We start from the raw sequence: 13873 nt of genomic DNA, 5'->3' as shown, positions 1-13873 counted from the left end.
CTCGGGATCCGATTGGGATTCGGTCCGATTTATCGAAATAATTATGGTTTCTAGTTATGAAATCTACGCGGGTGCTCCGGTTAGGAACGTATATATTTCCAACGTATGATTTTAAGTCGAAAACATCGTATTTGGCCGAATTTTCCTAAACATTTTTCTGATTTTCATGCTTTCTAGTTCTACCAGGTCTCCTAGTTTTACAATATGGTTGAACAAATATATAAAACACTTTGAATATTCTAAGCTGAATCTATGCTGTGTACAAGAAAATCTGGAAATTTCTATGTGGCTTCTACGTGAATATTTCTCGAAAAACGACGCGCTCATCTTCTCTTCCTCCACTCTCCAAACTCCAATGTTCCCGTAATATATTGTGGTCGAAAACGAGAGCGAGGCAATGACGTTATCAAGCGGCGAATTCCGCGGCTGTAAAAGTACGCGGAGGAATAAAATCGACGTCGGCGCGGATATGCTCGTGTATAAAACTCGGCAGGAATGGTCAAACGAGGCAGAGCGTCGGTTCCACCCAGGGAATTACTACTGCCGGGCCAGGCCAGCCAATACTCCTAAAAGATTAACGCGTTTCTTTTCTAGGCAGTGACGTGACATTAGAAGAAGGAAAACTACATTGCTCGGTCTCCGGGACTTGACTGTTGCAACGAACCAACCCGAGGTTGGTCTACCCGCCGCGCTGAACGACGCCAGTGTAACATCGGACGGCCGACTAACGGCGATCCGAACGTAGCCAGGCTCACACAGTCATGATTCTTTTTGCACTTCCGCCGTCTGATTCCTCCCGAGCTGGCTGGCCCATCCTACCTTGTCGTCGTGTCCTCTCGTCTTCCGCTCTCGCCTGTCTTCTTGGTCGACTTCGCGCGCGGATCCCCTTCGACTTGTCTTCTCGCTCGCACTTTGTCGCTCCTCTTACCGCTGTCGTCTGTCCACACAGTTAAGTGCCCCGCTTTGATTTCCGTCGGCAAACACTGCAAATTCCTATTGACCCGTCTGCTGTCCCGTTATCGCGTTAAATTAGTCGGGAGTAATGATTATCGACTCCGCGCAGTCTGCGCCGCGTCCTGCCCGAGTACGCTGATCCTGTGTCTTGTGCGCGGCACGTACAATCGGAAAGTTCGACTCTGTGTATGTTAGCGTCTGTGTGATCGTGATAAATCGAGCGACTGTGATATGTATCTAATTAATTCGTCGATTGGATTGTACATTCAACTTGGAAATTTAAGGTGACACCGCTCGAAAAATATGTTAGTACGCAAGTGGAATGCATCCGCACATATGGATACAATTTCTCGGGACTAATTGGGATCTCGGCACGTCGAAAGAAGAATTTATTCTCTTTTCAAACATATTGAAAAATTTTATTGAGGAAAAATTAGATTCTCGGTTAATTTAAGTATTTTCAATTAATCAGTCAATTAAATTATAGATTCAACTTGGGAATTTAAAGAGACGTCGCTGGAAGAATATCGAGTGGTGTGCGAATGGAGGGTTGTAAACGCATGGACGAGCTGCGACGACACTCGCCCCTGTGAGTATTATCCCACATCGGGAGATATCGGTATCGGCAAGGAAGAGCACCCTCTGTATGAATCTGGGAAAGTTAAGAAGAGCGAGCATAACGGTACTGCGTGACAGTGTCTCCTAAATATTCAAGCGGGGCAGGTACCTAAAACTTGGCAGCTTTATCTCGGCATTACTCGAAAATTTATTCATATATAATGAACGGTTGAATAATGCACGAGGTTAACCCCTTGTTCTGCGCCTACAAAGCCTACGAGCGAGGAAACCTCCGGGAGCTCCGAATATCGCCGGGAGGAGGAGATGGAAGAGTAAGAAGTAACAAACGCGGTACCAGATTATATTTAACAGCCCGGATGGGGGTCTTCAGATTGGGGGAGAAATGTATTTTCCGTGGAATTATGTGGGGATACGGGAGAATTAAGTGTACCATATTTGATTATTACCCTTTTAATCTGATGGCGAATGTTGCCTCGCGTAACAGATACCCGCGTAATCGCGCGTTCCGTTATAGAGATCGATTTACCCGAATCGTTGTCTCTCGCGAGAGAAAGAGATCGCTTTAATTAATGTGATCAATGAACGAATCGTTTTCGTCGAAGAAAACCAAATCTCTAGCTCTTGTGAACTAAATTCGGTCTTTAAGATCGAAGAAATTCTGTTTCCTTCAATTCAAAGAGCGCTCAACCCGTTCATTGTCGCGTCAATCCGACCAATCCTCTTTCTCCGTGTTTGTCATGTAAATCTGCCGTTTCCAATATATACATTGTGTGACGTGTAAAGTTAAAAGTTATATTTATTCGTGTGGGAGGGTTTTTAATCGGCCTTTGGTTCGAAGTATGTCTCGAGATATTTCAAGCTCAGTCGAGACAACGAATGAGAGTGTGAGAGAGAGAAAGAGAAAAAGATGTCCTTGCATCTTATATTATACACTCTTAAACCTATAATAGTATAGAAAAGGGCGCTGAGATATAAATCCGGTTTTTTCCCCGATACCCTTTGTAATTTGAGATGATCGGCTTGGCGTAGCCGTATGGGACCTCCCGGCTACTCCGATATGTGTCACCGCGAGAAGCAGCGCTGATCTGTGATGTGATCCGCCGGGTGGAAGAGGTTGCGAGAAGATCAGTTCAAATGGATTACGGTGGAGAAGAAGAGCAAGAGAAAACGCCCCGTCTTTTCGAAAAAGAAGAGAGCGTAACTCGGTCGACGGCGGTGGTTCACCGTGCGTTTAACTTGCTCGTCAGGTCGCGGACTTGTAATGAGAAGTGCAGTACGGTGAAGCCGGTATTTCCCATAAAAGAAGGAGAGGAGGCGTAATCATTCTCCGAGGGTGGGATTTAATGAGCTTCGATCTCGCGGAAAAGAGAGAGAGAGTTAAAGATATCGGTAAGGCGAGCGTCGAAATTTCTCGTCGAGTCTGACTTTTGGGAACGTGAAAGTCTCAAAGTGGTTTAAATATACGTCGAAGAAAAAAGGAGGGGGGTGAATAATGCACACTTTCGGCATAATAATGGTACCTTCTGGCTCATCCCGCGCTATACAGGAACTTCAAATATAATGGTGCGCGGGGAGCGTGCGCGGGGTGGAGACGAACGGCGAGGGATCGGCTTGCTAATGGAGGCGCATTGCTCCCGTCAAATATACGTCTACTTATCAGCTTAATACCCACGCACGCACGTAAAACAGCGGGAATAGCGGGAAGAGCGCAAAAAAGGCCGCGCGCGATGTACGTCGCGCGTTAATATAGAAAAAGATCGAGAGCGCGCGCGGGCTTACGCGCGATCTCCCGCGCGAGTAAATAATTTTTCCGACGAACTTCCGTGTGCGGGGGATTACCGGCGCGTATTGAATTGAATTAAATCGGGATCGTCCGATTCGCCTGCATTTCGCGACGAGACGGCAAGCGCGAATCCGTCCGTGCGTTCTACAATCGCGCGAGTATAACAGAGAGTACTTTCCAGCAACGACTAGATCCTCCTCTATTTTTATTTGCAAAAAATATATGTCCGAGAGAGAAGACGCGGGTTAGAGAGAGAGAAAGAGAGAGAGAGAGAGTAGGAGAGAGATAGCCGTACGGATGCTGCGTGCTTCTCCATTTTGTCTTAACGCGGTGTATGCGGTTGCTAGGCAACAAGCCCTTACGCTCCATTCATATATAATTCAACAGCCAATGCGGGCCACGCGGGCCCGCACCCTCGCTCAGTCATTCGGCTTCGCGCTGCTCCGAAACGGCGCGGCTGAAACAGTGGCACGGTGTACCTATAGAGCGCACGCACGCATATTCCGCTCTTCTCTCCCCCTTTTTTCTCCCCTCTCTCTCTCTCTCTCCGACCCCCCGCGGCACGTGCGCTCCTCGTCCGGTGCGCGATTTTTGCGCGTGTATCGCCTGTCCCGTTATTAGTTCGGACCGCGCGCCATCGAAAAAAATATTTCCGCCGGCAAGTCGCCGGTTGAGCTCTTCCGCGATTAATTAAGCTCCGTATTCGCTCGATCTTGATCTCTCTCTCCCTGTCGCTTGCGTTAGTTTTTCTGTAGCAAAAGTTAGACGAAATAATTACCAACATTTATTCGCGCGTCAACGGAAGCAAACGAGGCGCTCGGGGGCCGCAAAGTCCGTCCCAGCGGTTTCTAACCGCTCGTTGAGCGGTTTCTTTCCGAATGTCGTTTCCGCGCCCGCGGCGTCTCTCTCTCTCTCTCTCTCGTAAATAGATACGTACTTAAGCTCGTGCCGCTACCTCTCCGCTAAAACGCGTGCATGTAAACGTATTCCGTCTTTTTTTTCTCGCCGTCTCTTCCGCTTCCCTTCCTCCCTCCCCGCTCTCTGCGCCCTACCTCTCGGCCCTTATTTTTCTCCTTCTTTACTTCTTCTTCTCCTGACCGCGCGTTATTTTATTTAGCGCTCGCCCTCCTTTCACGCGCGGTCTTCAATTTTTCGTCCGTTTGTGGCCGCGAGTATATCTCGAACTTGCCCGGCATCGGGGTTGAACATAAACGAACGATCAATAATGAATGAACGGAAGCCGAGGCTCGGCGCCGTAAATCAGAAACGTTTGTCCCTTGGTCTCGAGGAGGAGCGCACTTTATCTCGCGATCGGGATAATTAAAGCGTATTATTATTGAGATAGCACGACTTTGCGTTTTCTCGACGACGATTCCTTCACCACGCTCGCTTAATCGGAAAATTATCGGTGATAATACTTTCAGGGCGGGCGGGCGCGCGCGCGGAAGTGGTAACCCAGCGGTGTGTGTCGAAAAGGACTTTAATCCGAGCGTCAACAGAGGCATTACCGCGCATCGATAGCTCTCTCTGTCCATCCCTTCATATTCCCACCTCAGTTCCCTTTAACCCCGACCATTGGCCACGGGTATGGAGCCTAGCGAGCGAAGCGAGGAGTTGGCGTCCCCAGCTCGCTCGCCTCATGCGATATTCATGGTTCATTATCATAGCGAATCATGGCCCATCAGCTTTTGATTGTCCGCCAGCGTTGTTAGTCCTAACTAATGCGACTGCAGTGACCACGATGGCGAGGATGGCCGGAATGTTGTATTAGAGGATAAGCGCCATCTTTCCTTCACGCGATTACACGCGGTGATATATATACGCGCTCGCAACGTAACGCCGAATTTTTGCCGAATAACGCGATCGTCGCTCTCCCCTTTAAAGGATAGGATCGTGATGACACCGAAAGCACTGAGAAGACAAGTTTTGCTGAGACGTTGTTTGTCAACATTGCGACAGCTAAGAGATTTGTTACACGGAAAGAATAATTTTGCTGTTGTAACGAAACGTCGTTGCTACAAGCAATAAAATTTAATTGGCGTAAATTATCTTGCTGCCCGTATATCCAGCAAATAGTAATTAATACTCTTAACAAATCTTTCTGCTGTCCAAACAAATTTTGTTTCGCTGTCGCTATATTGACAAACATTTGCAGCAAAATTTGTTTTCTCCGTGAGGTAATGGTTAATAGAGCGCGAAGAAGCTCAACGAATCCGTGCTAAATGTTTACAAACATGATTTATAACGTATTATTTTGACACAAAAGCAAGAGAATATCGCACTACGTAATGTTTGAGAGGTCGTAAAAAACTAATTATTTTTCGCGCCTTGACGTGTAATACTTTCGGCTCGTTCACAAAAACATTTCATCGCTCTTACTCCTCGTATGGTCCGTTTTCGGCTAATTTTGAACTCGTTCTATCATTTTTACGCTCCTCTTTTGCACTCTCAGGCGCGCGCAGTCTATTAAGCAAAAGAATATGACGAGTTACGTGTGAATATATAGGAGTATTCTTCAGCAGATTAGTCACCTTCAACACTCGTTTTCCAGCTTGAGATGAATGACAGCGTGTTAATATGCTCCTCTTTTACTCAGTTTCGTTTCAAAGTACGGGAGGAAGCTTAGTTAAAGAGTCGTGCACTTTTACTCGTGCTATTTCAAAATATTCAACGTGAGACTGCTCATGAGTTTTGAACAAGTAGAGTTTTGCGCTCGTAGCTGAATGTACGTTTGCACGTTTCAAATTTGCACGCAGCACTGTACATGTTTACTACTCAAAAATATTCATTATAGTTACGTTAATACCACTCGTATGCAATTCGCTGTAATCACTCGTGGAAAAATGTCCCTTTCCGACCGGGGTCATATGCTCACTCAGCCGAGTACACGCTTTCACTGCTCAAACTAACAGTTTTTCACGGGCGGTGAAAAAACGGTGAAATATTTTTGTAAGGGTTAGGACTGCCGTGTTAGACATATATTGTGAACATATCACATGTACCGATAGACGTATGGTCGAACGCAAAAAAGGTTTCTGATAAATCTCGGAACGTATCCCGTGTCCAATAAAAGAATATATTTTTCTATTCTGAATTCTGAATTACTAGATTGCTAGAATGAAGAAATTCTAATCTCGCGTGTGTGTGTGTGTGTATTTCGATGGAATAACTATTAAAATCTGAAAGATCCTTAAGAAAATAAATTTACGGACCAACTGAAGAAATTGAGAAATTAAGAGACAATTGAATGAAGAATCGAGCGACGCGCGGAAAACAGGAGTCGAATGTCGGTTGTTGCATGTTCGATAATGAGACAATTCCCGCCGACATGTAGACGTTCAGAGATCAACGGTAATTATATATATTTTTTTGTATAAATAGCGCGCGACAAATAGGCAAACTCGGCGAACTGATGTCAAGTCCGTGATACTTTATCGCCTTCTCGTCGTCGTTCTATCGCAGAGCTCGTACATAAAAAGTGAACCCTTAAAAGCAGTTAGTTAATTTAGCGTTTCGCATGTTCGGATGATGCGGTTAGAACAGAGAGAAATAAAGGTAACGAAGAAGAAAGATGTTACATTTTTTAGACGAGCGCAGCCAACGCGAGATCTCTGGTAGGAGGCTAAAGTACGAAGTGCATCCATTTCCATATTCGCTGTCCTACTGCAAATATTAATGAGAAGCTCATAATATTGCACGTGTGTGAGTTCGCAAGGATAGGTTGGCTTATGTATAATTTGATAAAGATGCTGACTAAACTGAAAGAGAAGCTTCGCCTTCTTTGAGATGATTTATTCACCACTGTCTATTATATGCGACGGGTAATCCTATTTCTCCTCTGTTTCGGTAGGAGAGCATTTTCTATACAGAATAGACAAGGTAAACTACATTATAGGTCGGCATTCGGTGGACCTCGCAGCAAGAATTAGAACGCACATACGCGAATTTATTCCCTCTGGTTTTTCGAGGTTCCAAACACATGTCCGAATTTACGTCTGACTATTTTATCTCGAGAAGCGATCTCCGTTAATTTAATATTCCGGATGTGCTTAGTATTCGGATGTTGTGGCCAGGAACGAGAGAGAGAGAGAGAGAGAGAAATAAATGTAACGGAAGAGCGACGTTGCATTTTTAAGGTGCGAGTGCGAGTTGTTGCGTGACAAAATCGGCGACTATGAAAATGATTGCGATGAGAGCGGGTGAGCTCGATAATTCGAGGAAACTTTTACGGAACCGGGAGGAGGAATCATTTTGCATACATCGTCGCTTGATGTGCCGTGCGAAGTCGTTTGATTAGACGGCCTAACTAAGTTCGCACGCCGGCACGAACGGCAAATGACCTTTTCCTCTCTCTCTGTCTCCCATCACTGCACCTTGACTCCTACTCGACCACAGTTTCGTATTAAGTATTCACGTTGACCCCAATTTGCGTGCAAGGAGCGTTCTAGGAAACGGAAAGTACGATGGCATGCGGACCCGGAAGAAGAATTCCGTCCGCGAAAGCTTTCCCGGGAAACCACTTTCATCCATTGTGAAAAGGCGGAATGACAGCTGTCAAAAATCGCATCACACCTCGCTCTTTGTTATCGTTATCGCGTCGCACATAATTAGTAAATAAATCAAGGGGAAAGGAAAGAAGAAAAAAAGAAAAGAAACGTCTCCCGCGCGATGCTCGAGCTTCTCGGGCGGCGCGGATTAAAATCGATCGTGCAATCGCGAACGTAAGAGCCCTATTTGTCCGTGTCCGTCAAAAGCCACATTATTGATATCACCTGCGTTCCGGATCGGCCGTCGAATTACTGACGCCGTCTACGCGACTCGTAAGATCAATTTCAGGCGCTGAAAGAAAACGCGTTTGCGATTCTTACACGTACAACCAAGCCTCGTGACGCGAGCGCTCGGAAATCTGGCTATGATCAATGCGCGCCGAACCGTCCGTAATACCGATAATGTGGCTTTTGATGGACACGGACAAATGGGAGCTTTTACGCTCGCAATCGAGTATGATCGATTTTAATCTGTACTTTGCCGTCCATCGGGCTCTCAAAGAAGGGCTCTCTCTCTTTCTCCCTGAAGAGAAACGCACTTTTTCGCGTGTTAATTATCGCATCAGACTCGCGTATCATTTAGTCTGTTCGAGTTTTGATAAAAAAAAATTGTCTTAAAAACGCGCGATAATTTTTCGACGTTCGAGCTTTCCGAGTTATGCGTCTTTTTCCGAAATATCTCGAGAGTCGCCTCGATTTTGGGCGTGTTCGAAAAAATAAATTTGGCTACTGCCGATAGAAGAGGTAAAGTTGACAGCACTGAAAATTATTGGCCCTGTCAATTTCGTTTCTCTCACCAATAAATCAGCTGATAAAAAGATGTTAGACTTATACACACAAAAAGTGAGGATTCTTGCTACTCGTATAAAAACATTTTGCAAATTATGAATAAAATATAAAATAATAATAGAATAAATAATGATTGTGGAAAAATATGTTACTCCTGAACATATATTTGAATTATCTGGCAGTTATTCCTCGAATGATCATAATGATGAAGAGCTACGAAAAATATTTTATGAAGTAACAATGGAGATGAAAAGAAGGTAGTTTCAAATACTAGAAATTATTTCTAATACGTTTTCTAAATCTCATAATCTTTCAATGTTACTTTACTTAATTTATCACAATCCATTTTCTCCTTAATTATAAGGAAATTTTCAAGACACCCAAACGTGAAACGTAGCACCAGTAATTTTCAATGTTGCCAATTTTACGTCTTTCACTGGCAGTAACCAAATTTAGTTTTGAACACGCCCTTTGATAGAACCCGAGTTTGCTTTTCATAAAGAGCGACTCTGCGTGGTGCCGAATAATGTCGGAGAGTGAAAATATTTCTCCGACCGCTTTAACAGTTTTCGCACGACGCGAGGACGAGGAATCGTTAACGAAGTATCCCACGCCGAGAGAGAGAGAGGAGTTTTGCATCAATTTATGTTTAACGCGAATATAAAGGTGTGACAAGAAATGAGTCGCGAGACCTCGACTTAAACGAACGAGACGAGCGTAGGGATATTTGCCGCTGGCGGTTACTCATTTATTCAAAGGATATTACGGGCTCTGCTAATTATAATTTATCTTACGCCGGTAATGACGTCGCGTCAACCATCTGCTTCCAGAAGAAAACTGGAGATACATGTGAGAGAGGCGCGAGGAAACTTCGGAAGTGACTTTTCGCGCTTCGTTTAGCAATCCGAAGAAAGAATTTTCCATTTTTAAAGAGCGTCGTAAATTGTTCAGCTCATTCCAACAAATGACGTGCATCCTTTTAAATTCTAATTTACCTAAATTGCATTTTCGTCCGTGTTGCGAGTAATAAAGCCGCGAATATCTTATTTACAAGGAAAAAAAGGTACCAAATTTTTCAAACTTTTACGAGCTTAAAACGCAGGAAAGACACTGCTCTAATGTCACACTTTTAGACGCGATTTTTGTTCAAAAACACACACGCGAAACTCTTCGTGCGAAAAAGAAAGGATCACCCTCCGATTATCTTATTGTGCGTTCCGATACAGAGTCAACCCTTTTTCGATCGCGCCACCAATAAAATGGACCGTACCGCATGTACCATCTTCCAACATTAGGATGTAATATTGACGCACCCTTTCATAATTCCGTTCGACGTGCTATTTGCGGTTTTTCAACAATGATAAACCGTCTCGCGATGAGTCACTGTGCTATAATAAAGTGGCGCTTAATCTCCCCCACCTTTTGTCCCGGAGTAATAAATTTACAGAGAGTGTCTCGAACGCCGATGTTATTTTTAATGTTAGTCATCGTGTTTCTCCTTCCAAGCGGTGGCGGCGACGATGTTTCGCGAAATCCATCGCGAATTCGCCGATAGCGTGTCCCAGAAATACGAAAATCAAGTCCCGTCGTACAGCTTGATTTCGATCGCCGGTAGACACACACAGAGCATGTGACAAGCAGCACGAGAGAGAGAGAGAGAGGAGGGAGAGGGTATGTACAGCCAATCAGTGGTTTTTCCTAGACTGGCTGTCATTCAGTCAGCCAAGTGGAAGGACAGGAACGGCTTGTGGTTCGGCTTTGGCATTATTCATTATGCAGCTCACAACACGCCGTCACCTGCCACCGCAGTCCTGCATACACAGCCAAGTCGGGGATTGACCACACACGCGCGCGCTACTCGTGCATGTACAGGTGCGACCAAGGCAACCAAGGATGGTCTGAGCCTACGGTAAAAATAACTGCGACTTTCCGCGGCCGACTCGTTGCGCTATCGTTGATGGAAATCGGAATTACGGACGCTACAGTGATCCCGCTGCCTCGTCGAATCTTTTCTCTCGAAGCTCGTTATTCCCCCACTTCACCAGATTCAATCACTGTCCAGCGTTCGGCTGATCGTCGTCACATTAATGCACGAAGCATTTCTCGTCTTTGGAAATTGACGGAAACTTTCTGCGAGCAACCTGAAGAGGCTCGAAGCATTCTCTACTTCGCGTGCGTGTCACATTATCTTGCGTAAAATGTTGGAGGATAGTTGAATGAACAGTCGAAAGCGAACACGGGGGGCGCGACGATATCTCGATGATACGCAACTTCTCATTCTATTACAGGGAGAAGCTCAGAAGAGAAAAAAGTTGTCGAACAATCGAGAAGCGGGAGGGAGAAATTAATTTTGCACGTCTCGTCCTTCTGCGCCACATATACAAAGTGTCCCGAAATTTGACCGACAAACTCTGGCTGATTACAAAACTCTATTATTTAACGGAGAGAACGCTATTATTTGAAATAATATCTTTTAACCGAATAAAATATTATCTGGTCACAATAAAACGAATGATTTCCTTGTAAGAAAATTATCTTTCGTTCCGAACAAATGTTTTATTTAAAATAAAGATACACACCCGTTGAAGAGTCTAACAATCGTACTTAGTAATCGAAACGTTAGTTTCTTCGGAGCATGCCGATGATGAAATCTGTTTGAATGCGATAAAATTAATGAAATTTCAAGAAATCTTTTCCTCAGTGTGTATCACGAATTCGCGCCTGATCGACGAAGCGGAGGGAATTTCTCTCTCTCTCTCTCTCTCTCCAAAGCGTGGAAACTTGTACGCGGTCATGGTTAGGAGAAGCGTAACGTAGGATCAGAAGAGCGGCTCTGTTGACTGACAGCACCCCGCCCCGCGACGGGCAATATGTTTATACTAGACTGATAATGAATTCATGCTGTGCGTAGGGCAAGGCTACTTGTGAACAGGTTGCAAGAGCATTACGGATCGGCTCGCACAGATGCTCTTTTGTCGGCAGATGAGTGAGAGCCCAAGGGATAACGCCAGGGATGATATCAGATCTGTCGGGTCGATATAAGAATCAGGGGAATCGGCCATACACACGAGAGCGCACCTGCACGTTACGCTGTCGTGCGAATGTGTGTACGCGCAGCCGGGAAATCCCACGGGTCCCAATGGGAAACCATCCACGGAGCTTAATGACAATTCTGGCTATTCTATATCGCTCAAATGCTCGTTTGCGCCTGTTTGTATGTATGTACACTCCACGACGGAAAAAGATACCGACCTCCCGCAAGGGTTGCGTCGCAGTTGGTGTAAATATAATTAGAGGATGTCGAATTCCCGGGGCCGAACAATCGCTCGCGACACGTGACTTCGAGAACGATGAAGAAACCACCGTTGAGTTAGACGTAATGAATCTTCGACTTGGACGATTTCATAATTCTCTCGGTCGCGGATGAAACAACTCTCTCTCTTCACGGAATAGAGACGAGACGAGCGGGTTTCAGAAGCAAATTGAATGTGAACTAAGTTTCACTGGAAAAAGAGTACTTAAAAATTTACTTGCAAGATATGAGATTTATTTCACAGAGAATAAAGTTTACTTTTGTGAGATAAAGTTTATTCCCGTGAAGTGAGCCTTATATCTCATAAATAAATTTGTGAGAAATTTTTTCTCTGTGTGTACGAATAAAGAAAGAAAAAGCAGCTTTGAAATATGAATCAATCGGCAAATGTGCATTTACTGTTTACCTTTTATAATTTAAAATGTTAATTTAATCTGATAAGCCTGCTTGATATACTTGATATACACAGGTAGAACAGAAAATTCAAGACACGACGAGAAAATTACTATAAAATGCATATTTTCATTTTGACGTCATTGTCATTTTCTATTCTACTCGGGTAAATTAATCGGTGTGAATTAATTTTTATTCAACGAATGTCTCCCAAAAATACGAACAAAATATTTTTCGAGATACGAACGAATTTCTCGAAACGCATGAATGAATATATGACGACACGTACTCTTCGCTAAATCCGCTTGAAAATTATTAATACGTGAAAAGTTAATTTGGAATTGTGCGAGTTCTGTTTCGTATTCTGAACTGTGATATTCAAAAATGCAAACTCAACGAAATACCATTAACAATTTGCTGATTTGCAACAGGCTGTGCGACTGTAAAGTGAATCCACGCGAGGATAATTAGAGAGCGATGACATTACCAACCGTACACACACGTCTCATCCGGTATAAATATAATATTAAGATGAATATGACTTTCTGTATTCATTTTAGAATTTTTTATTACTAATATGTCTTGTATGTGCGTCTATGATATGAAAACATTGTGAAATTCTACAAAATTTCATTACCGCGATTACCATCCAAGCATGTTGGGCTTTTTACTTCCGCAATATTTGCCGAGAGGGCGTAAGTGTACAGCGACATGTTCGAACATGTATTCTACCGTAAAGCCGTTGGATGTTAACAATATCTCGCCGATGTTTGAGACTAATCTCTTTTAAAGAACATTGAAATTTTACTATAAACGTGTCGAATAGGTCAATTGTTAACACGTATCACAAGAAGAAACCTGTGATATATATCTAAAACATATGAAATGCGACAATATATTTTACATTTTAACATTATTCCGATTCTTAATACCGAGCAAATGCGCTGTCTCTTTTATGTTTTCGAGGAATCGCTTGCTTCGTATCTCTGTGTGTGTATAAGACTTACGTTCACAAATAAAATATATAATTCGACGGTACAGTTAAAGACTTACTCGTTGCAGATTCTGCTTTATCGGTACGTACCAGCTTCTCCATTGACGGTTAACCTTTTGTTTCGTTGACTAGTTCGTTCTGCAAGATATATCCACTTGCCGCTAGCTGTTTGACGATGTTCCGGCACGAAACACGCGCGAAACTGATTCCCGGCACTGCCGATGATAATTCACGCGTTCGAAACTCGCTCGACAGCTCCAAGATACGCGACGATTTGAGCTCCGAACGGTTACAAATACGTTTTGTTCGACGTTATCGACATTACTGTTCCAGTGAGATTCAAATACTCCCTTACGGCAATTCTTTAACACGACCAACATACGATCCTTATTGTCGGCATTCGTTGCGACAATAACGCGCACGTAGGATCTGTCCTCTGAACGAGGTGAACACTGCGATAGAAGCTCTAACGGCCAAATTATACTAACGATTGCCGATTCAATCGTGATTGGCGATTGCTT

The 13873-nt window shown here is 44.0% G+C and overlaps 1 protein-coding gene across 1 annotated transcript in view; it reads right to left on the bottom strand.

The window, feature by feature from the left end:
- Positions 1–13791, bottom strand: part of LOC106744069 (beta-galactosidase) — a 109348-nt gene extending 95557 nt beyond the window's left edge. Inside the window, exon 1 of the mRNA XM_014618489.1 lies at positions 13443–13791. Coding sequence (XP_014473975.1) covers positions 13443–13454 — 12 coding nt within the window. The 5' untranslated portion in view covers positions 13455–13791. The remainder of the gene's footprint in view (positions 1–13442) is intronic.
- Positions 13792–13873: the final 82 nt, after the last annotated feature.

Source organism: Dinoponera quadriceps, unplaced genomic scaffold (genome assembly GCF_001313825.1).
Source record: "Dinoponera quadriceps isolate SergipeBrazil2010 unplaced genomic scaffold, ASM131382v1 scaffold1325, whole genome shotgun sequence".
NCBI classification, from domain to species: Eukaryota; Metazoa; Arthropoda; class Insecta; order Hymenoptera; family Formicidae; genus Dinoponera; species Dinoponera quadriceps.
Note: the sequence above shows the minus strand (reverse complement) of the source record. Positions and strands in the feature narration are given on the sequence as shown.